Source organism: Leptinotarsa decemlineata, unplaced genomic scaffold, assembly GCF_025532065.1.
Source record: "Leptinotarsa decemlineata unplaced genomic scaffold, Ldec_3_MD MMD2_tig00000133_RagTag_RagTag, whole genome shotgun sequence".
NCBI classification, from domain to species: Eukaryota; Metazoa; Arthropoda; class Insecta; order Coleoptera; family Chrysomelidae; genus Leptinotarsa; species Leptinotarsa decemlineata.
In genome coordinates this window covers 3,948,524-3,973,937 of record NW_027412542.1, presented here as the reverse complement: position 1 = coordinate 3,973,937, position 25,414 = coordinate 3,948,524, and the positions used below count along the sequence as shown (strand labels likewise).

The window sequence follows — 25,414 nt, the reverse complement described above, 5'->3', positions numbered from 1 at the left end:
AAAAAACAAATTCTTTCAAATCAATGAGAACCAATAACAGGTAACAGTTTTTTATTGCTTATTTACTTATTCAATTGTTCTTATTTTTTGTTGGGAGACGATACTCGTTACAGACTTCTGGTATCAAGCGTAGCTCATGGGTTGGGGTGGGGAAAGGAGATTGGTGTAGTAGTAAACGTAGGTTGGAGGTGAACAGCAGAATCGTTTCAGTATTCTGCACTGAAATAAACAATCAAATTAGTTGGGTTAGCGGTATGAAGAAACCTTATTGTCCTCGTCTTGAAAATTAGCACTGTAGACATATAAAAAAATATCAAGTGGGAAGTACGTGCACTATATCGATTCGCAAGTAATATGTTATATCATATTGTTATATTAGACTGTAGCGAATACCCTATATCATAAATATGTATGTGTGTGTGTGAGTGTTCGGAAAGGGTTCCGCGATCAGCAATCTGATAGTATGAAGACCGATTTGAACAGCGTTTGGTGTTTTAAAGTTGTTCAACGTTTCTTTCGGTTTCGACACTGAGGTCTCAATTTGCCTTCTCCTCAGGTAGTGGCTTGCTTTAAAGGTTTTGTGACCCGACGCCAGAGTCTCAATCTGCCTACTCCCCAGGTCTCATCACTGATCTCCGCAAGGGCCTCAATTCTGTCCACTCCCAAACGTCAACTGCGGGTCCACAGGCAAGTTTTTCAATTGAATAACCTCCCAACTACCCCAACAAATGATGTGATTCACAAAGATTACCTCATTCATGGAGACCATTACTGTCACCCTGTACATCTCAAAACACAAGCACCACAGGAAAATTCTTAAGGCGCTCTCAGAGTGGTGCCTGTGCGAAAGTAGCAATTCACTTTGGATTTGAATCGCTTGAGAATAAATCCATTTGGAAGAACGTTCTCAGGAAGGTATATTCCACATAAACGTAGTTTTCCAGATAAAAGAGTTCTTGAACAGTGAAGTTCGATGTGTACTGAGTTGAACCTCAAAACGATGAGCAGCCACAGTTCGTCGCGTATTTCCAATATGTACCGCTCTTGTTGGAATCAAATGTGCCAAGTCACTTGAACACTTCCCGTGAAATTATTTTTAGAAGAGAGGCAAATCTCCAACCTCTCTTCGATGTTTCAGGCTATCAAGGTTGCACGTGATATTCGCGTCTCCAATCAGACGGATGGCTCTTTTCTGGATGGAATCCAGCAACTTCAGGGTATGTTTGGGGGCAGAGCTTCATACATGAGAACAATACTCCAAAGAAGGTCTGATCTGAGCTTCATAAACCATGAAAAGTAGCTGAGGAGGTGTGTACAGTTTTCTAGTTCGGAACAGTGTTTCAAGCTTTTGAGAAGCAGCCTTTGCAATTCCAGCGACATGATCGTGCCAAGACATATTGGTGTCCATTTTATCCCCCAACAAACTCTACGCTTGAGAGTAGAGTGGAGACCAGTGACTAGACCAGAGGAGTACGTAGATTGAGAACTTGGCGTCAAGTCACAAAAACCTTGAAGGGTGTCACTACCTGAAGAGTAGAAGGCAGATTGAGACCTCCATTAGTTTCCATTGCAGTTTCTATTACAAATGTTGCTTTTATCGTCCATTGAGTTCGTGCAATTTTTATGATCTTGAATTTTGAAGAAAATATGAGTAATTCCGAAGCAATTTTTCAAATTATATTTATGTACCAATTCCTAATATCCGAGTTTTTTTTCCTCTAATCATCTGGAGTGAATCTATAATTTTAGTTCCTTTTTGCTCAAACAAACGTATATTTTTCATTAACCGACTAAATGTCGTATCGAAAAGTTCTAGAAACTGTAATGAGATCGTTGGTATTGCACGTATCAATTGATAAAAGTGGAAATTTATCAAGTACCTATCCAACAAGTTTGCTTCGATTCCAAATATATATGTTACTAGAACTCAAAAAGCCAGATCGAAAAAACAGATAATCATTTATCAACAGAGGGATAGAGGATGAAAGGGGATAGAGAAGAAGAAATAATGAGAGCGAGAGAGAAAGGAATGAACGAGAGGAGAAATATTTTAAAGATTCATAATGAGTTTCTTCTCTGGCGAGATTTTACCTGAATATTAATATTTTTACTTCACCCTTCAATGATATGTATTATTCTTCCGTGGGAATAGATAATTAAACCATATTTTGACAAAAACATGTGTTTAGCAGTTCTGTCAACAACGTCGCTACGGTAAATATCACATTGCTATTCAAAAAACATTTGTAAAATTGGAGCTGTTATTTTTTAATTCTAATTGCGCAAAAAATATTCTCAAAACACGATAAAATATTAATAGTTAGGGTATCATTTGTGGCTCTAACGATTACTAGTATCATAATGATATTTTCCAAAATCACCTTGTAACAGAAACAATTAATTTTCGTTTGTGTTTTGAAAATGTTGATATGCTCTGAATAAAATATATCTCCAAGGGCGTGTAGTTTTCCTCTAATAGTTATTTTCTGTTGAGCCAGTTTATTGATAATTGAAGAGAGGTTTTAAAATAACTAATGAGGGTGGAAAAACCAACAGAAAGGGCATATAACTCAATCATTGCTCACTGCAATTGGATTTTTTATCAGTAATAATAATTTATATCCCTGCCAATACTTTTAAATGATCCCTTTCTTCATTTGTTTCAAGAAACAACCTTGTTCATATCAGTGATTGGAATTGAAATGAAGTATATTTTATGGGCACATTAGAATACATAAAAATAGCAAAAATAAATTTATTGACGGCGAATTCTTTTTATAGAAAATACAAAGTTTGATCGAAGGTTAACCAAAAGTGTTTGCATATACATTTTGTTTTTCACTGAAAACAACTGTGTATGATGTTCAAGTTGTGAAAGTAGGAAAAACTGTTTTTTAATTGTCAACTTTCAAAAACTGTCACTAATTTAGGAGATGAATCTTTGATAACAGGAACTGACTGAACTTTTTATTGCTAGGTTACATCTTTGATTTGCTTACTGGAGCAACATCAATCATTTTTCGAAAGAAAGTCACCTTCAAATGAACCATAGCATCCTGAATTGTGTATTATACTATTTTAATATTTAGAATTTTAGAATATACGCGCACCTGTGAACGAGGTTGTTGTAGAGCTGTGGAAGTATTCAAATTCGAATTAACATTAATAATTCATTTTTGATATACACTTGCATAGTATTTTTACTCACCCTCAATTCTGGTTCTAAATGTTTGAATGGAATTGAAGCTTTTTGTTTGAAAAATGCACAAGCCAGAGGTGTAGCAAATGTTAGGCAGAGACCTAGAATTCCTACTGAGGCCGGCAGTGTCATCCAAGGATATCTACAAAGAGTTCCCCTTTTTTCCAAATAATCCATAACTACTGGTGTGAGAACTAAAAAAAGTGAACGTATGAGTAAGTGAATCTCTTCAGGCACTTTTATTCAAATTCAATCTTCAGACAAATTTCATTTGTCTGACAAAATTGACAATCCCAGAAATGAAAAAGATGCCTAGTTCAGAAAAAGACTCTTTTCAATTTGTATTTTTTGAATTGTTGGCAGCACATCATGAATTATTTATTTCATTACATAAGATAAAACAGAATAACTTGGTTTTCAAATGAGAAATAACTATTTTTCCAAAATATTTTTTTGTTTCCAGCAGAAAGTTTAGAAAATATTCAATTTGCTGAAAATCTTAAATTTTTGCATAATGTGGAAATTTGAATTTTCCATAGGTTGATTATATCTGCCCTTTAATGTTACCAAAAAATGTCTCCACAATCGCAGGATGTTCTATAGTTTATCACTTTCCTGAAGAATACTCAATAATTTTTTTAATAGATCTATATGAATATCACTATAGTTTCATCCCAACACAAAACCGTTATTTTCAACACCTCGACACGTGTTTTGATCACCAAGTAATCATCTTCATGAGGAAGATTAAACCACAGTTTACTTGGTGATCGAAACACGTGTCGAGGTGTTAGAAATAACGGTTTGCTGTTGAGATAAAACTCCAGTAATATTTACTACTACACCAAAGGTTCCAAACAGTCCATCACAAGTATAGATCTATATGTTTAATCATATATCTTTTCATTTTTTCGTTCCAATCGTTGCACTCCCTGAAGAGTGCATTGTTATTGAACTTTGACTAACTAACATATTCAAAAATCCCTCAATAGTAATTTCGAAGAATACGCTATCTGTTCAAAGAATAATGTGGAATTCATCACTTTCTATTTTGTCCCTCTCAAATATAATACGTTTGTGCCAACAATTTTCCTAATCGTCGAAGCAGTTCTGATGTGCACTTCTTGATTATGTTCTTGGCCTCTGGTGAATACGGTAGCTGAGGTCCAAAAGTTACGAACAAGCAATAACGAGTGAGCAGGTGCATTATCATGAAGCAAAAGCCTTCAATTGTTTTTCCACTATACCGGATATTTTTTTCGTATTGCTTCTCGTAAGTGGAGCATAACCTGAAGATAATACTTCTTTTTGACCGTGCGACCATGTGGCAAGAACTCCTGATGCACTATGCCATGGTAATCGAAAAAAACAGTGAGAAAAACTTCGACACTTATAGAATCTGGTGTGCTTTTTGGTCTGGGCTCTCCTGGGCTCTTACTTTGGGACGATTGGACTTTGATTTCGATGTGATAACTATGTAACCAAGATTTGTCACCAGTTATGACCTTTTCAAGCAAATCTAGATCACCGTTGATGTCTTCAACAATTCCTGAGCGATGCTCATGCGATGGTTTTCTGCTCGAAATTCAGAAATTTTGGAGCGAACTTGGCTGCCACACACTTCATGCCCAAAATTTTCTCATAGTGTTTCGACGATTTTATTTAACAATTTTCTTCAGTTTCTTAACATTTTCATCGGTTATTGAAGAGCTGGGGCGTCCAGGGCGAGCGTCGTCATTCATATCTTCCCGATCTTTTATGAAAAGCTTGTACCACTTGTAAAAGAATTCTGACTCACAGTACAATCACCTACGCCACTGTCAACATTTTTATGCCTTTCATGTCTCTCACCAACAAACTAAATATGCTAAACAGTTGAAACTTCGAACATATATTCTAAACAAATGTACCGACATAAATAAAAAAAATGCGAATTGAATGTCCGGAGTCTGCGAAATTCATCTTATTTTTTTAACATTCCACGTATATAAACAAAAAAAACTTTCAAAAATTCTACACGTGATTGGTAGTATTTCTGACTTTTTGGATCAAGTAATTACTAAACAGAAACAGTGCTGCTTTTTGGCTTGAAAATCAAATAACCGAAATACGATTCAGTCCTTCTCAGGAATCATACAAATATAAAGTATATACACATATAGAATTCACAGATTGAAAAAATCATCACAAAGTTTCAATTTCATTTTAAAAAGTTCCAGAGTTATCTATATGATATCTTATGTTCTGCAGGTGGAATATGAAAATCATTTTTGTAACTTGCACAATAATGAAAGCAAAAATGTTTATGGATTGTATAGACAGAGCTTCATTGAAATACTTTATTTTCAAGAATAATTGGTATAAATTATTTATTTTAATTGATCAAATCTAGAATGAATCATAGTTGTAAGAAGTGACAAGAGTTTAAATTTCAAATTACAGTAGATTTTGCTTTAGGAGGAAAAAAGAATTGAATTGTATTTACCCATTCCTGGTAGAGCCATACATATTCGACTAAAAATTACTTGTCCAATTCCACTTTGAGCTGCTACCTTAGAGTATCCTAGTTTATTATTTTGTTCATCGTATACTGGTGTCCCTAATCTAAGTTCTCTGAAAACAAAAAAATCAATATTATTTCAAGTAGTTTGAATTGGGAACGAATCAAACGTAAAAATTGAATTTTCCAGATAGGAAAGACATTTTGATCGTTCTGCATTACAAATAATTTGTTGGAAAATAAATCAACTTCATGTTTATCAACATAAGTTTTTTCAATATCACTGGAGTTCAATATATATATATATATATATATATATATATATATATATATATATATATATATATATATATATATATATATATATATATATATATATATGTGTCCTTATGTAATAGTCAGTAAATCTAATAATATTATTTTAACAAGCTATACAGTATGCTATTTGGTGTTTGTCCGTCATCGTTATTCATAATATTATTATGTTAACTTATTTCTACAAACTCATACGCATCTAGTTGCCTGTTGTTGTTAACTTGTCTAACTAATCTTAATGAACTAAAGTCTATGGAATGGTTTTGTTGCAAAATATGATGGCGACTGCTGCTTTTTCAGGTCTTCCATATTTTAAGTGTATATACCTGTATGGTACACCTGTATAGATAAATAGGGTTAGCCTGGCAAGTTTTTTCCAGTTTGATCTTCCTCTTGAAGATGATCATTTAGTGATCGAAACACGTGTCGAGGTGTTGAAAATAACAATTTGGTTTTGGGAAAAAAACTCCAGCAATAATCATTACTATAGCAAAGGTTCCAAACAGTACATCACAAGCGTATACGTTTTTTCGACAGAAAAAGTGACATATAAAAGTCAGATTGATTCAGATTTGCTTTTACTTCACTAATGTTGATATATGAATATTTGTGTTTGGGGAACTGAAATGTTGATTGTATAAATTCAATAACTAGCAAAACAGATCATTTTTATACTTAAAATGAAGAACATATATTGAAACATGTTATGGAATACACTATGAAAACGCTTGAGTAAGCTATTACATAGCGAAACACGTGTTGCGGTTTTGTAAACTGAACAGCGAAAATCTCACAATGCAGTGTTAGTTGAATAATATATTGAATCCTGGGAAAGAAAGTTTCTGGCTTTCTACTACTCCATCTTGATATAAAACAAATGTGGGAATTTTCCAAAGAGACGAAGGAAGCAATTCAATTTTAAAGGAAGCAACTCTATACATAAATGTGTAGTGTTATACAGCGTGACTCACGGTCGATGGTAGGTATACGTTTCTGGAAAACGTAAAGCATGATTTTTCTGAAAATTTCACCTCTCACATTTCCTTACCTGTTCTATCGATCTAAAATATTTTCAGCATTACGGCGTTGCCACTTCCATCAAAAAGTCCTAGCAACTTTATTTTTTTGAATGGAATACCCCATATATTAATACATTTTTGGAATCGCTCTAATATTTTAACACTTTTTTGTTAATAATGTCCTATACCTATCTCTATCTGTTTTCGAGATAAAAAATAAATTGTGCTAAATATGGTCCAAAACATAGCCTTAATTGAAATTAAGTACATCAGTACTCTCAATTCATGAAGAGTTGATATTTTGATGATAGTTTGGACACACTCAAAATATTCAAATAACACGAAGAAATCGACTCGATATCATACAGGGCGTGCTAAAATTACTATTATTTCCATTATGCATAAAAGTAGTCATAAGTTCATTTTTTCAAATGAAACCCCCTGTATATCACTCGGTAAATTGAAAGATGGTGAAAAGATGGAAAAAGATGGAAAAAAATCGTCAAGTATTCTCAATAAAGTCGCTTCTTCTAGAAATATTATTTTTTTTTTAGAATTTCTATTTAGGTAGCAGTGGGATTATCAAGCTTATAGCAATTCGGTTACTTTTAAAAGTAATTTACAAAGAGTTATCGACGGTATTTCGAATCATCTTCCAAAATAAATGCAAATATCGATTATTCAAACGAAGTTCTTATGAAATTATTTATTATACTCATGAACAAAGTGATCAAATCATTGTCAGAACGTATAAAAAATTCAACCAAATGTATCCTGAATTAACACCAATGAACGAGAGGAAGTTTGTAAGGTTACAAAATAATTTCCTTAACTATGGCTCAAAGTTTCCAGGGAACAACCGTACCAAAAATCAGTCATTTCTAGGTAAAAAGTAAGATTTTGTGGGCTAAAACATGTGAAAGTACAGACAATAACAGAATAGGATGACTCAAAATAACAAAATTGTAAACAAAATATCACATTTTCACAATAAATGCTGAAAATGTTGTCCATTACATTCTAAAAACTTTAAAATGTTTTTTTGTACGTGACTTGTGGTTGCTTTTTCAATTTCCTGGGGATCCAGATCTTCAATACTCCGCACTATTCGCCGTCGCAATTCTTCTTTGGTAGGCACTGGAGTACTGTATACCCTTTCTTTCAAAACACCCCATAAAAAAGTCAAGTGGCGTGAGATCGGGTGATCTCGGTGGCCAATCCCACAACCCTAAACGCCTAAACCAACGATCGTCGAAGAGTTTGTCAAGTTTCCTGGAAACTTCCTGGGTGGAATAAGCTGGCGCTCCGTCCAGTTGAAACCACGAATCCCTATATTCCTCTAAAGGCAAATTTTCAAGAAAATCGGTTACAGTCGTCCTTAATATTTGGAGATATCTCTCTGCATTCAGTGTGTCTTTATGAATAAAAAAGCTAATTTTATTGTTCTTCAGAATACAGAAAACATTCAGGTCAAATTTTTCTTGAAAACCCATTTTTTTTGTAACATGAGGATTATGATCAGCCCAAAAATGTTTATTCCTTCTATTGAAAATACCATCCCTCGTAAATTTGATTCGTCGCTCCAAATTATTTTTGACAAAAATTCCCGATCTTCCTGTGTATGAATCAAAAGGGATTCACAAAAATGCATTCTACGTTCGAAGTCTTCTGCTTTTAGAGCTTGAACTTTGGTAAATTTATACGGATGCATTCCGTGATTTTTCAAAATTCGTTGTACTGAAGCATGTGATACACCTAAATCTTTTTCTGCACTACGAATGGAAGCTTCTGGATATGCATAAAAATATGCCAAAACGTTAACAGTATTGTCCTTATTTGAAGTAACAGGTTTTGGTAATGTTGAAGGCGCTTTTAACATGGAGCCATAGTTAAGGAAATTATTTTGTAATCTTACAAACTTCCTCTCGTTCATTGGTGTTAATTCAGGATACGTTTGGTTGAATTTTCTACAAGTTCTGGCAATGATTTGATCACACTGTCCGTGTGTAATAAATAATTTCATAAAAACTTCGTTTGAATAATCGATATTTGCATTCATTTTGGAAGATGATTCGAAACACCGTCGATAACTCTTTGTAAATTACTTATAAAAGTAACCAAACTGCCCTAAGCTTGATAATTCCACTGCTACCTAAATCCGAATTCTAAAAAAATTATGTTTCTAGAAGAAGGGACTTTATTGAGAAAACTTGACGATTTGGGTATAGGGACATGATACATCACCTTGAAGCATTTTTCACCATCTTTCAATTTACCGAGTAATATACGGGGGGTTTCATTTGAAAAAATGAACTTTTGACTACTTTTATGCACAATGGAAATAATAGTACTTTCAGCACATTCTGTATGATATGGAGTCGATTTCTTGGTGTTATTTGAATATTTCGAGTTTGTCCAAACTATCATCAAAATATCAACTTTTCATAAATTGAGAGTACTGATGTACTTAATTTCAATTAAGGCTATGTTTTGGACCATATTTAGCACAATTTATTTTTTATCTCGAAAACAGATAGAAATAGGTATAGGACATTATTAACAAAAAAGTATTGCTAGGACTTTTTGATGGAAGTGGCAACGCCGCAATGCTGAAAATATTTTAGATCGATAAAACAGGTGAGGAAATGTGAGAGGTGAAATTTTCAGAAAAATCATGCTTTACGTTTTCCAGAAACGTCTAACCTACCATCGACCGTGAGTCACGCTGTATACAGAGTTATGTACACATATCTCAACCTGCCTAGGAACCTATGCGACTGTATTTCAAGCGGAAATTTACGCTATTGAATTGTGTGCGGAGAGATTGGAAGAATCCAACCTCATACATAAGTCAATAAAAATATTCTAATATTATATAAAATATATTATATAAAAATATTCCAGCGACGTTGGAAGCTCTTGGCTCCTACCAAGCAACGTCTAAATTGGTAGCAAATTACCAAAAACGACTTTCCTCGATAGGAAGACTTAACAGATTGTCTCTAGTCTGGATTCCTGGCTATACCGGCCTTGAATGTAATGAGGCTGCCGACTCGCTTGCAAAGGAGGGTGCTGCAAGGAGCTTCATTGTACCAGAACCTGTCATTGGCATCGTTTTAGGCTTTGCCAAACAAACATTGGACATCTGGATGGCAAGAAGATTTATGGACTTCTGGCAGAATCTTCCAGGATTGGCTCACTTCAAGGCGTTTATTCACCCTTCGAAGCTTGATACGAAACAGTTGTTGAACTACAGTAGGGATGAGCTATACGATGTCTAACACGCCTTCTTACAGGTCACTATCATTTGAATCATCATATGCAGAGACTCGGATTGTCAGAAGACAGTGTGTGTCGCCTCTGTTTGGAAAAAATGATGGAACACCAGAGCACATACTTTGTGCCTGCCCCGCTGAGGACTGAATCAGATTTTTAGAGTTCGGCAGAGCCGTACTCTTACCATCTGACCTGAAAGACCACTCACCCTACAAACTAAATGGCTTCGTTAAAAAGCTGGGTTTATTTGGTCGAGTGTGAACATGTGTGAGCCACAATGAACCTTCGCGGATTGCCTTGGAGGGTCGAATAGACCCACTCACTTTGGACCTAGCCTAACCAAACCTAACCTAACCTATTTCTTTTAAAATTGATTGCTTCCTTCCTCTCTTTGCAAGATTTTCACATTTTTTGTATCAAGATGGAGTAGTAGAAAACCAGCAACATTCTTTCCCAAAAATTTGTCACTCCTACAAATATAACCTTTTCAATTTAAATATTGTGTCCTCATTTTCATCAAATTGGTGATTAGTGATAAGGACAAACAGAAATATATGTTAGTAGTACAATATGCAACAGAACATTTCAGGTGAAAAATATGTTTTGAGCATTAAATTTGTTTCATTTATAAATTGTAAATTTATTCATTGTAAATTTCAATTATACTCAATATTATGTAAAATGAATTTCAGGTTGTATTGACCAGTGGTGGACGATGCTATGTAGCTCCACTCCTCAGCTAGCTAACCAAGTGGTTGAAGGCTGATGTCTACCTCTTAATAGCTGGAATAGTGGCGCCAATCGAAATGTAGAGACGCTCCTGAAGAATAAACTAAAACTGGCATGAGCTGAGTGAATGCAGATGCTAATAATATTTATACAGAAGATACTAACATTTGGCAAACTAATACTATTGATTGCTACTTTGTTCATATGATATTTTCGTCAGGAAAAAAATACGCCTTATAAATACTGAATAATGGCATGTATATATGATGAAATTTACACATTTCATAGTTCATTATGTACTTGACTACTGGGAGGCTCAATGAGCTTGTTGTAGAATTAACATATGAGAAAATAAATGTCATCACATTTTGAGTCAAGGGGTGCAGCGGATTACCAAACATAAAAAGAATGCCAGGATGCCTGAAGATGTACAGACAAAATTAAAATTATCGTGAAAAACTTTATACCAATCTTGAGAATATCGTTCTGTTGTGAATAATATGCCATTCGATTATATTGGATGGAATTCATTTGACAACCAACATATCTATAATGATTAGGACAATGCTCCAGACTAGTTAAAAGCTTCTAATAGAAGGTTTGGACAACCTGAATGTAAGCCAATAGTCCGGGAAGGAATTCGGATTATGGATTGGAATAACTTTGGACTGGTCTTTTGATGGGACGACTGTGTCTCGTCACCAGAAATAGGAACCAGATCGACAATAAGCTTGAATTCTCATTGAATGTTATGTGTATTTTGAAAAAAAACTTTTTGGCTTTTCACTTTCCAATCTTTATACAGAAAATTGTGAAAAATCTCCAAAGGAAGAAGAGAACAACTGAGTTCAAAATGATCTCTTCACAAAGATCTGTAGACCATGCACAGAAATTACTTTCAGATACAAATGAAGGAAAAATCCTTCCCGAAATAACTACTTTCACTACTTCCTTCTGGTCGGTAGCCAAAACTTTTAATCAAAACTTTATACAAAATCCACAATTCCATCACTGACACAAGCGGTTGGTTCAATTGCAGCAACAGCCATAGAAAAATCAAATTTACTAGTTGAACAATTTGCGTCCTACTCCACACTTAAATTTCTATTTCCAAACTATAATCCACAATGTCGGAAATTACTTTTTGATAACGTCTAGTTAGGCGAATTCTGGCATCTGGCCCTGATGAAGTGCCTGTCATCGTACTTAAAAAGTGCACAAATAAACTCGCACCAGTATTTCGCAGACTTTTCAATCTGTCTTACAAGAAAGGAGTGTTTCCTTCTGGTTGAAAGATTGCTCGCGTTGAGCCTAATCCCAAAAAGGGCAATAAAAATCCTTCAACTAACTATAGACCAGTCGCTTTGCTTTCAGTGATCAAAAATCATGGAGAAAGCAGCAGCTGAAGCTGCTGCATTCCATCCAGAGAAGAGCTATCTGCCTGATTGGAAACGCGAACATCACTTGCAACCTTGATAGTCTGGAACATAGAAGAAAGGTTGGAGATTTGTCTCTCTTCTATAGATACTTTCACGGGAAGTTGTCCAGTGACTTGTCACATTTGATTCCGCCAAGAGCGGTACATATCAGAAATACGCGACGGACTGTGGCTGCCCACCGTTTTGAGGTTAAACTCAGTACACCTCGAACTTTACTGTTCAAGAACTCTTTCATTTGGAGAACTGCGTTTATGTGGAATAAACTTCCAAATGGATTTGATCTCCAGCGATTTGAATCCAATGTGAATCACTACTTTCGCACAGGCACCGCTCTTAGAGCGCCTTAAGGATTTTCCTGTAGTGCTTGGGTTTGTAAAAAAAAACTACTTTCATTGAACGAAAATTTACTTTCTTCTATTGAGTTTGTACTCCATACCATTAATAGGAATGCTACACGATATAATATATGAAAGAGTTACGATGAAGAGGTGAAAAGTTAAAAAGGTTTTTTTCTCAAAAACTGATCTATCTCAGAAATATTCCATATTCAAGTTGAAGTTGTTTGTATCTTCTTCAAAAGAATGTTCTTCGCGTAAACTCAGTATTGATATTGATACGGATATGTAAGTAGAGAGATTGAATAAAAGGAATAGTTGAATATTAGAACAATGTACTAATCAAAAGTTGTAATGAGAAGAAGTCAGTGCGTGATAAGAGGATCCTCTATACGGTTTTGAACGATTATTGTAAGGCATTTGATAGCGTATCAGTTCATCTTATATTTGTCACGTGTTATGATTTGCCTGCAGAAGATACAGAAAAAGAATAAAATACAAACTTTGGTATTTTGCAATGACAACTTGACCATATCAGACTGTTGTCTGACATGGTGTTGAATTTTAGGTATTTTTTCTTCGTTCTTAACACTTCCTTGAATTCTTCAAATACTTTCAGATATTTTTTTGGTATCTTTGGTTTTTATGGTCATTAGCCTCTTTCAGATAATTCAAACTTGGGTTTTAAATTTGAAACAAACGCCAAACATCGATAATATAATTTCTTGAAGTTCAGATAATAGTAAAATATTCAAATGACTGAGAATAATATGTATTAATAAATTAATAGGACTACTTTGCAATAAATTACAAAGTTAATACATGTTTAAATACTCACTGTGCTCTCATCATTGGTATGTTGATACAATTGGCAGCTGCAACAGCTGCAAATGGAACCATTCTTCCTACCAATGGTGGCATAGTCTGGAAATAATTCAATGCCGTTTTAAAAATGGTGGCTTGTAGATAAGTGTCACCATAGTATAAAGATAATATCTTTACACTATGGTGTTACGTACTCGAGTAGTTTGAGGTTCATTCGTCATCTTGATTTCATTCAGGTTGGAGCCTAGCTTCCCTACCCTTTAGACTGGTAAGCTAGTTTGAGGTTGAATACAAACATTCGGTGTAGTCTAATCAACAAGTTCTAAAACATGAGAAATAGAGATAAAGGTCCTAAAACTACGAGCGATAGCTCATTCGATTCAGAATCACCTCTAGAAGGATCTTTGTGTATCGATACACAAAGATCGTACGGGACCCCACTGCATCAATCGAAAGGAAATTGTACCAGATTTTGAAAAAACACCAAGTCTATTTTTCGGACAAGGAAAGATCATGGCTAACACCGCACCACAGTAAGCCCCCTCACTTGTATGGTCTACCCAAAATCCACAAGAAGGACGTTCCGCTTAGACCGATCATCAGCTCCAGAGATTCGGCTACTCAAAACTTGTCTAGATTTTTACTTCCCTTAATACAACCATTACAAGGAAAAACATCGTCTTTTATGAAGAATTCAAGGCATTTTGTCGAACTACTAGAGTCAATTGAGGTTACACAGGAAGATCAACTAATTAGTTTCGACGTGGAAAGCCTTTACACCAACGTTCCGGTCGAAGAAGCACTCCAAATCATACAGAGAAAGCTATCCGAAGACGGGAACCTGAAAGAGAGAACGAATCTACCTATAGAAGTAATTATGGAATTACTAGGATGCTGTGTACGAAACTGTTATTTCCAACTGAAGGACGAATTCTTTACACAATATGAGGGACTGCCAATGGGATCGCCACTTTCACCAGTCATAGCCAACATATATATATATATAGAGTGGTTTGAAACTCTGGCCATTGAAGAAGCCCACAAGAAACCTCGAGTCTGGTTGAGATATGTTGACGACACCTTCATAATATGGAACCATGGGAATACTGAACTAGACGCCTTCCTGAAACACATCAACAGCGTGAGACCTTCTATCACTTTCACAATGGAGAAGGAAATCCACAACGAATTGCCATTCTTAGACGTTTTGGTGAAGAGGACCGACACTAAGTGGGAAACATCTGTATACCGAAAACCCACTCATACGGGACAGTATCTGAACCACGAATCCAACCACCATCAATCGACAAAAAGAGGAATCATCAAGACTCTATTAAACCGTGCTTTTGGGCTCTGTAATACAAAGGAAGGGCTCGAGAAGGAACTAGACATCATCAAAAATGATCTTCAGCGGAATGGATACTCCAAAGCGATGGTAGAGAAGACTTTGGCTAAAAGACAGCAGGAGCCTCGCAAGGAAGAGAAGCCGTCACAACCAGTGCTTGCACTTCCCTAGATCAGAGGATTATCGGAGAGGATAAGAAGAATAGGTTCCAAGTACAACATCAGAACCTGTTTCAGATCCGGTAACACTATCCGTAGCAGCCTCACGAAAACCAGGCCCCCAAACGCGGACTGCGATTCCAAGAATTGCATTTACCGGATACCCTGTGAGTGCGGAAAATCCTATATTGGTGAAACTAAGAGACCATTGAATGTTCGCATTGCCGAGCACAAGAAGCACACACAGCGAGGAGAAACCAGCAAATCAGGAATAGCAGACCATGTTTGGACCCATCAACACAACATCGAGTGGTCCCAAGCTGAGATCTTGCACAGAGAGGAACATTGGTTTACGAAAAAATTTAAGGAAGCCGCATACATGTTGTCCAACAACGTATTCAGCCAGGCCAGCGTAGAAATACGAAACATATGGAAACCCATCATCAAACGAAAAATGGCCAACTCCCGCCAAAACGGTCATCTCTCACGGAATCAGTGAAGCGGAAAATGGAAAGCAGAGAAAGTGAAAGTATTTCAACGACCTATAAATAGTCATCTCTCGGAGGAATCAGTCCAGTCATCACCCGAAGACGATTGTAGATACCAACAATCGAAACGTCGAGAACTAACGTGACTTGGAATCTCTACACTTTTTTATTATTTTCTTTTTTCATTCCTTTAATTTTTATTTATTCAATTATTATATTTTTACTTGTAGGTTATTTCATTATCATTTCATTTCAGGTTTATTGTTTGCTTAATATAATTATTATCTTCAGCTATTCTTTTTTTTAATTATTCCTTTTTACTTGTTTCAGGGATTTCAAATCACTTTATATAGTAGACAATGGAAGTCCGAACTAGTGAAATTCTATCTCCATTATTTATAATTTTAATTTGACGTTGAAAATAGGGTTCCGCGCGGCTGTTACGGCATGCGTGCGCTGCCGCTAAAGAGAGTTTATCAAAAAAAATAATTTTTTTATATCATAAAATGTCATTTTAAAAATTTGAAAAAAATCTAGTATCTTCCTAACACTTGAATGAATCGAGTCCCGTAGGAAAAAAAGTTTTATCACCATTTTTCAAAAAGTTATTCAATTGTTAATAAATAAATTTTTTCCCAATCTCCATTGTCATAAATAATGGAAAAAAAGGTATAAATAATTGGCCTATTAATTTTAAACTTTGTGGAGCCCTTTTAACAAAATTATTTTTTCAATTGATATTTAGCTATGTCTGTTTTCACATTAAACAATGGCAGTTATTAATATAGGATATGAATTTTTTACGTTATTTGTTTATTAAATTGTTTTAAACAAATAGAAAAATTCAATATTTTTGAAACATTTTTTTTGCTATTTTGTTGTCTAGAGATAGTTATGATTTAAACATTTTTTTTCCTAATTTCAATTTTAAATTGTTTGAAATCGATTTTTTTATATTTCGATTGTTTAAATAATTAGTTGAGAAATAATTTTGCTTTTAAAAATCATAATTCACACTTTCAAATAGTTTGGCAGAAAAATATTTATTATTTAATTGTTCACTAGTTTAACAATTTGTTATAAACAAATATTGACCAACGTTATATTTTTTTCCTGAAACAGAAAAAAATATATAAAAACAGTTATATATAAAAAAGTGCCATAAAAAAATATTATAATAAATTAAAAAAATGTTTATGGCACTTTTTTATATATAGCTGTTTTTATAATTTTTTCTGCTTCAGAAAAAAAATATAACGTTGGTCAATATTTGTTTATAACAAATTGTTGAACTAATAAACAATTAAATAATAAATGAAAAAAAAATAAAACCTAAATTATTTCTTAAGTAATTATTTAAACAATCGAAATATAAAAAAATCGATTTTAAACAATTAAAAATTAAAATTAGGAGGAAATAAATTTTTTTTAATCATTATTATCTCTAGACAACAAAATAGCAAAAAAAAATCCAAAAATATCGAACTTCTCAATTTGTTTTGAAACAAAATAATAAACAAATTACGTAAAAAATTCATATCCTATGTTAATAACCGCCATTGTCTAATGTGAAAACAGACATAGCTAAATATCAATTGGAAAAACATTTTCATCAACAATTTTCAGATATTTCATTTTGCAATAGTTATAAGAAATCATAATTAACAAATTAATGAAATTTTATGAACTTTTATGGCAGGATCGAATGAAGTATATATATCAAAAGGGCTAAAGGGCTCCACGAAGTTTAAAATATATAGGCCAATTATTTATACATTTTATTCCATCATTTATGCCAACGGAGATTGGGAAAAATTTGTTAGTTAACAATTGAATGACTTTTTGAAAAATGGTGACAAAACTTTTTTTCTACGGGACTCGATTCATTCAAGTGTTAAGAAGGTATCAGATTTTTTCAAATTTTTAAAATGACATTTTGGGTTATAAAAAAAGTATTTCTTTTGATAAACTCTCTTTAGCGGCAGCGCGCGCATGCCGTAACAGTTGCGAGAAATCCTATTTTCAACGTCAAATTAAAATTATAAATAATGGAGATAGAGTTTCGGGAGTCGGAAAGAGTTTTTTTCAAAATTTCTCAAATATTAATATTTTTTGAGTTATTAACAAAAAACTAAATACCATTTTTTTAAATCTTATTTTTTGTTAACAACAATTGCAATTTTTTACCTACACCAAAATTCTTCAGAAACATTTTTCTAGAGGTGATTCCGAATCGAATGAGCTATCGCTCATATTTTTAGGACCTTTATCTTTATTTTCCAAGTTTTTGAACTTGTTGATTAGACTAGTGGTCAAGTAAGAGGATATTTAGCTTGCCCATTCTCAAGAAACATCAATATCCTAGACAAAATCACCCGAGAGGAGGTTTAAATCACCAACATCGGAAAGAAAAATAATAATAATAGATGGGTTTTATTCATCGATCAAACAAATTACAGGATTGAAAAAAATTAATATGATGATGGAAGGCAAAGCTCAGCTTACGTTGTTTTACAACTCAACTGAATAAGTACAGGTTAGAAACTAGCGCAACAATAAAATTCTACCTGATAGGAAGCAAGTCTCCAAGCATTACATAGCAATCAAAGGTAATTGGATTCAGTGAGATTCGCTCTATGTCTATGCGATAGCCTTTTGTACCACAAATGGAAGAGCCTAAGCGAGATAACGGTAGCACATCTATCGCTCTTATCGAAAACGCAAGTCAAAGATTTACTGGAACAACTACACATTAATCAAGGAAGAGGATAATTCCGCATAAAAAATATCTTGGCTCGAGTTCCAAAAAGCAACTACAAGATCAAGCGTCCAGCAGTTGCGTTTATAAATGGTTTTAGCATTTCCAAAAATTACTACAGGTAAAAGTACATTGAATTAAGAAGTGTTAAGACGCAGATGCATTACCCGGGATGGAGTAACTTGAAGAGAAAGAGCAATGTTGAGAAGTCAATTCCAGAGTCTTTACAAGAGGAAAAATGAACAAGTTATTTAATCTTAATACTTTTTGACAGATATTGAAGTGATATTAAAGTGTAGGTGTTTGTTAGTCGTTAAAGTGTATCTATAACTTATTGAAAAAACAGGGGCATTATAGTCTGTTGTGGAACATTATTTTTAGAGTTATGAGTATGTTCAAGTATCGTTTCTGTTACCTTCACTAAACTGTTGAGTCCTAATGCCGTTCCTACAGCTCCACCAGTTGCGCACACGTATGAAATCAATAATTGCCTGCAATGGTAATAATTCTGCATCAAAAATTGAATGCTCTGTCATAACACCTACTTATCTGTTTGTTTTATGTCACCGCTCCTGTTGGTATAGTTGACCAAAGCGTTGAAAGACTGATTGAACCACTGCCAAAAGACAACGGCAGGAGTACTTTTGTAGAAGGTGATCATTCCTCCGGTGATTAGCATGTTCATCGGAACCTGCGCTGACATTCGACCTATCAAGTTCATTTTTTCGCCAGTGTCTGGATGAAAAGCTGAGTCGTATATGGTTTTGGCTCTCCATAATTTATCTTCAGTTATACCAGGAGGTAGAGGTTCGTGGCATCTGAAATTGGATGATAATGAGGAAGATGCAATAAGTGGAGACGCTTTTACTGTTTCACTGTTCAAAAGAAAGGTATTCTGGAAAATATTTACAGCTGTAATGAATACCATTCAGTTTTTTTATTTAACACGCTTTCATTAGCTTCACCTGTATGTATGTATGTATGTTTATTTGTTTGTCAGTTTGCTCGTTTGTAACTCTCCTTTTTTCATTTCATATTTATTCGCGTTTGAACTCGGGATCTGTATCTGACAGAATTATCGACATTATCGCTTGATATATTCGCGGGCAGATGGTACTGTACGCATCCTCCTTGAAATAATTCGAACTGACTTTACATGTATTTCTTTATTTGAAAAAAGTGTTTTTTTTTATTAACACGTGCGCCTTCTGCCTTCTTTGGGCTTGGCTCCCTCTCCGGAATCGGAAAATATCAATGGTCATTTTTATTAACAATATACGGCTGATTGATCCCAACGTTTACATAAAATAGGATGAATGACAATGAGCTTATCAGCTGTCTCTACGGAACCTTCTGTTTACTTCTATACGGTGCTACGAGATACCGGGGCCCTCTCGTCATAACATCGCCTTGTCACGGTAATGCGGGGCTCTGCCATGATTTACTTTCTTTTCCTAGCTACTCGTGGGACTTTTATGGACAGAGTAAACTTAAAAATTCTTTTTGACGCTGAGTCTACAGAGGAGATATATATCGAGGTTACGACTCCAACTGACCTCCCTGTAAATTAAGATCAGGAGCGAGTCTACAGAGGAGATGGATGTCGAGCTCATGACTCCAACGGACCTCCCTGTAAATTTAGATCGGGAGCGAGAGTTTCCCAACTCCCTAACTTCTGATCCAAAAGCCCTGCACGATTGAATCTAAGGCATCGTCAGGTAGAGCTGACGTGCAAAAACCCTCATAAGAGAAGGTTATCGCGTGTGGGAATTTTGCACCTTGACTATCCGACTACATCATTAACGATGAAACAGCAGAGCATATACTTGGTGCCTGCCCCGCTGAGGACCGAATCAGGTTTTTAGAGTTCGGCAGAGCCGTACTCTTACCGTCTGACCTGAAAGACCACTCACCATACAAACTTATGGGCTTCGTTAAGAAGCTGGGTTTATTTGGTCGAGTGTGAATAGGTGTGAGCCAAAATAATCCCTTGCGGGTTGCGGTGGAGTGTCAAATAGATCCACTCACTTCGGATCTAACCTGACGTGAAATTTCATACCATAATTTTTTCATATATTACTCGTATCTTGTGTAGCTTTCTATGAATGATATCTGGTTCAATTCCATTTAGAATTTTTGGAGTGCAAACTTAATAGGGAAGAAGTGTCTTCATATAATTCAATGTTCATATGTGAAGGAAGTTGTTTCGGTATGGCTTGTGGCTCGGCCACAAAGTAACTTTCATGCATGCACTACATATCTTTGTGGAGAGTTTATTTCAAATTCACTTGATTTTTTCCTTCGTTTGTAAGTTTTCGACATTTACTTTTGTATAAAGATGAGGAAGTGAATTCCGAAAGTTTTTTCGCTAAAACTAATCTCTCAAAAATATACCCCGTTCAACGTTTGTTTGAAGGTAGTTGACAATGTTTCTTGGTGCATTTCATTAGTTCGGACTTCCATTGTCTAATATGATATAAATTGATTTGAAATACCAAAAATAATTTGTAAAACAATCAAAGGGAACACGACCAACCTCCGCCAAACGGTCAGCTTCCGCTAAAACCGATGAAGCGGAGAGAGGGAAGAGGTGGTAGGTGAAAGCACTCGAATGACCTATATATAGTCAGATCTCGGAGGAATATGTACACCCTGTACGCTGGTGACACGGCTCTTCTCTCATCTTCCATGGGTCCGGAGCTCGGTGTCGTCTACATGGAACGTGCATTGGACGACCTCGAGCGCTGGTACCTCGAATGGAAGATCCGAGTTTTGAAAATATGTTCAAAATCTGTTTTTCCGTTAATCAGCTGTCGCCCCCATACGAACGGCAACTCTCAGAAGTTGAGAAACTTGTGCGAAGTCTGACCTTTCAACGTGTGATTCCTAACCCGGATAAGACCTAGGCGATAACCATGGAAAGAACGATATCTTCTCCGGCCAGAAAAGTGAGGATCTCTGGAAGGAAGATCGACTGACAAGCGCGGGTAAAGTACCTCGGCCTTCTAATAGACCGTAGGCTCACCTGGAACCCACACATCACAACCGTGAAGGCAAAGATCGAGGGTCGGATCAAAAGTCTGTACCCTCTGATCAACAGACGTTCCAAATTAAGCCATAAAAACAAGATTACGATCTATAAAACGATGTTCAAGCCTGTCATCATGTAGCTTCAGGCGTCTGGGGACGAGCGGCTCTCTAATATCTCCATTCTGGAGACACTACAAAATAAGTTAATACGGATGACAGTTAATGCTCCGTGGTTCGTACAGAATGAAGCCATCCGCAGAGATTTTCAGCTGCCTTCCATTAAGCAGTCCATTCAGTCGAGGAATCAGCAAGTCTTTGATTGCGCAGAAACCCATGATAATCCGTTAGTTACGGAAGCTATGGATTATGCTGTAGACGACCCCTCCCGATATAGAAGGCCCACACACTCTGTCGAATGAGGCCCTCATGTTCCCCGTTAAAAGATGAACAATATCTTCATCTAAACACCATAGCCACATCTAAACACCATCGATTTTTAATTTTCATTTCATTTAGTTGTTGTTTTGTATTTTATTTCATTGTAATTTCAGTTTTTTGCTTAATATGATTGTTATTTTTCAGCTAATTTCTTTTTAAATTTTTTACAGATTTTTTCCGGTATTTCAAATCAATTTATATCATATTAGACAATGGAAGTCCGAACTAATGAAACATACCCGTTTCAAATTACACAAGACCATATCCTACTTTTTTGAATTTTCTGTTATCCACAAATCAAAGTAATATTTTTCCATGGAAACAGTACATTCTACACCCTGTTCAGTCTGGTTCAGAAAGGGAATACGTTGCAATACGAATCCATTAAAAAGTTCAAGACCATTGGGAAAAAAGCGAATTACGTTGAATTCGAATCACTGTAAATGACAGGAAAACTGTCTCTGTTCATAAAGACGTCGTACCCAAATGATGAGGTTCTCGAAAAATATAATTTTCGGTGTATGGAGTTGAATCCAGAATAAGTGGGAAACTATTCGTATAGTTCACCACATATTTCCGACATACGAGGTATGTTCTAAAAATAAGGTGAGTTTTCAAATTTGGCGGGCTATATACATTCGATTAGCGACTTAAGTACTCAAAAGCACTTGAAATATTGGCAGTGTCATACGGTGATTGTACTCTGAGTCAGAAAAATGTTTACAAGTGGTACAAGCTTCTCACAGACGTTCGAGGAGATGTAAATAACTACATCCTGGACGCCTCAACACATCAAAAACCGATGAAAATGTTGAGAAAGTAAAGATATTTTTTATGGAGAATCGTCAAATCACTATTAGAGAAGTTGTTAAGAATGTCGGCATAGCCGTAGGCTCATGCCGTGGAATTGTTTTGGAAATTTCTTGCATCAAGCGTGTGGCAGCGAAGTTCGTTCTGAAATTGCTGAATTTTGAACAAAAAAACCGTCGCATGAGCATCGCTCTGGAATTGATGAATGACCTCAACGGCGATCCAGTCATAACAAATACTTTTTCTTTTGTGTAATTCAATGTTTATATGAAAGTAGCTGCTTCAGGAGGGCTTTTTCTTTCAGTTTGTGTGAAAGTTACTTCTTTGCATGATATACACATTTATGTATAGAGTTACTTCTTTTGGAATTGATTGCTGCTTCCTTCCTTTCTTTAGAAGATTCACACATTTTTTTTGTATCAAGATGTAGTAGTAGAAAGCCAAAATTTTTTTCCCAAAAACGTCCGGTATTGTGGAAAAACAATTCATGTCATTTGCATCACGATAGTGCATCTGCTCACTTGTCATTGCTTGTTTGTAATCTTTTGTCCAAAAATAACACCGGAATCATGCCTCAGCCACTGTTTTCACCAGATTTGCCCCCCTGTGATTTTTTCCTGTTTCCAAGATTAAAGGGACCCACAGAAGGACGGTATTTTGTGACGATCGAGGAGATAACACCTGAATCGCTGAGAGAGTTCAAGGACATATCAAAAACTGCATATCAGAACTGCTGCAAGGGTTGAAAAAACGCTGGCATGAGTGTATTATATCTGAAGAGGACTACTTTAAACAGGACATAATTCAAATTGATAAATGAATAAATATTTTTTGCGTAAAATAAAAATTCACCTTATTTTTTGAAGAGACCTCGGACATTGCTCTCGGTTGATTCAAGGGGTCAAGTAAGACGAAAACTAATGAAAGTTTCTATAGAATAGACACAAGTTTCCAAAAAAAGCTTCAGTGAGATTTGTTCGGACTTTTCGTGAGATTTTTACGATAAACTTAACGTCTGGTTAAAAAATCAGAGAGCTGCAATTTTATCCAAGTCCAAATTGATAAATATGTCCGTATTAATACTACGTCACATATTTAATATTGGGGTACTCTTGCAAGTTGTAATACCATTATTTAAAATACTGATTCAGAAGTATGTATTTGGTAATTTTCATACTATCATCGATATCGATTAAAGAGGTTATCATTTTTCTACATGGTAATTAAAGTCCAATCGAATCTAATAATATCAGTTTTGAGCTAGTTGGAATTTTATTATGAATTTCGAAGTGAGGTTGTGTAAACTTTGAAAAAACTAACATTTCAACTATTGAGATTTGCCAATGATGTAATCAAGTATGAGATAACCTATGTAATAAAATCATCAAATGGATCAACACTAGTTTTCTGGAAGAAAACATGTGACTCACCTGAATTTTTGCACTAAACATCTTGCTTCCTCTAGTTTTTCATTCGATACGAAAATGTTCAAAGGATTGGTGGTGAGAAAGAAATGTTTCGCCCTTCCGATGTACGTCTCTTGGTCATATCTTGGTTCATCTATATTTATCTTGAGATCCTGGCACTCCATCGTGTACAACACCTAAAATTCGAGTCAATTAACACACTCAAGTGAAAATTGATATTCGAAAATTATGAAAGCTATTTTTAGCAGGTCAAATAAAAGATAACTTACCAATTGTGTTATTCGAATGATAATGTTATTGCAAGTTTTTGTATGAATGCAAAAGTGTTTAATATTACTAGAATTTAGTGAGATTCATGTCAGGAGAAAATGAACTGATTAATTCCAAATCCAGCCCATTGATAGATGGGAATGAAGTATCGAATTGTCATTAAATTTGTGACATATCAGACTTGACTGTTAATAATTTTTGGGGTTATCAAAGTTCAATCAACGAACGTATTAAAAAGGAGGTTGCCGATTGATTTATTATTAAAACTGAATTTTGCTCCACGCCAAATCACATGCCAAGCGACGACGCGGTTTTATCGATTCCATCCACGCGAATCTCCGAGAAACTGATTCAAATTCTCGTGTATACCAACTATTTGTATTCGTATTGTTGTACGGATCGTGTACTGTGCGCTATTCTATTCTTGTTTCAATTGTTTGGCTATGCTCCCTGATACTTTTTTTCAAAATTGTAAATAAAGGCACACGTTAGAAGATAAGAACGAAATGCTTAAGGACCCTAATCTTTTTTTTCTGGAGTGTCATTGGCATCGACTGCATTGGTCATTAGCAATGTTACAATCTCTCCGAGCCACCTAGGGAGCATCATGGCTTTTCGCAATCCGTCAACTATGTAACGTTGCAGAATCATCCCAGCTTCAACTAGATAAATTCTCTCGACCTTATCTGTTATTAGATTGTTTCGAAAGTTTTGTCTGTTTCATTGCCATGAGTTTTTGTAGATCCATATCTCAGTAAATATTTATTCAGTAAATATTTATTCTACTGTGTCGTTGTATATACTAATCCATAGAGAATTTTGTACTCTATACATTGATGCTGTTTAATTTTTCCCCAAATTTAATTTTTTGCCTCTTTTCAGCTCATTACTGTATGATGTCGTTGAACGATTTTCAGTGTATTTTTCTATACGAATTCAAATTGAACCAAAGCGCTGCTGAAACACAGAAAAATCAACCAGACATTTGGAAATGATGGTGTTGATGAACGCACTATTCGACGTTGGTTTGTGAAATTTCGTTTCGGAGATTTT

General features: G+C 35.2%; 1 protein-coding gene across 4 annotated transcripts in view; it reads right to left on the bottom strand.

Annotated features, from left to right (window-relative positions):
- Positions 1-25,414, bottom strand: part of LOC111508079 (sideroflexin-3) — a 36,408-nt gene that overhangs the window by 2,289 nt on the left and 8,705 nt on the right. The window contains exons 1-8 of one of the 4 annotated variants that reach the window (XM_074172589.1): positions 24,361-24,712; positions 24,095-24,267; positions 18,932-19,204; positions 18,802-18,877; positions 13,651-13,736; positions 5,685-5,812; positions 3,209-3,393; positions 35-214 (exon numbers count right to left, since the gene is read on the bottom strand). In XM_074172589.1, coding sequence (XP_074028690.1) covers positions 71-214; positions 3,209-3,393; positions 5,685-5,812; positions 13,651-13,736; positions 18,802-18,877; positions 18,932-19,204; positions 24,095-24,255 — 1,053 coding nt within the window. In that variant the 5' untranslated portion in view covers positions 24,256-24,267; positions 24,361-24,712 and the 3' untranslated portion in view covers positions 35-70. Of the gene's footprint in view, positions 1-34; positions 220-3,208; positions 3,394-5,684; positions 5,813-13,650; positions 13,737-18,801; positions 18,878-18,931; positions 19,205-24,094; positions 24,268-24,360; positions 24,713-25,414 lie in introns of those variants that run through there. The other 3 variants (XM_074172591.1, XM_074172592.1, XM_074172590.1) reach the window with 3 other exon arrangements.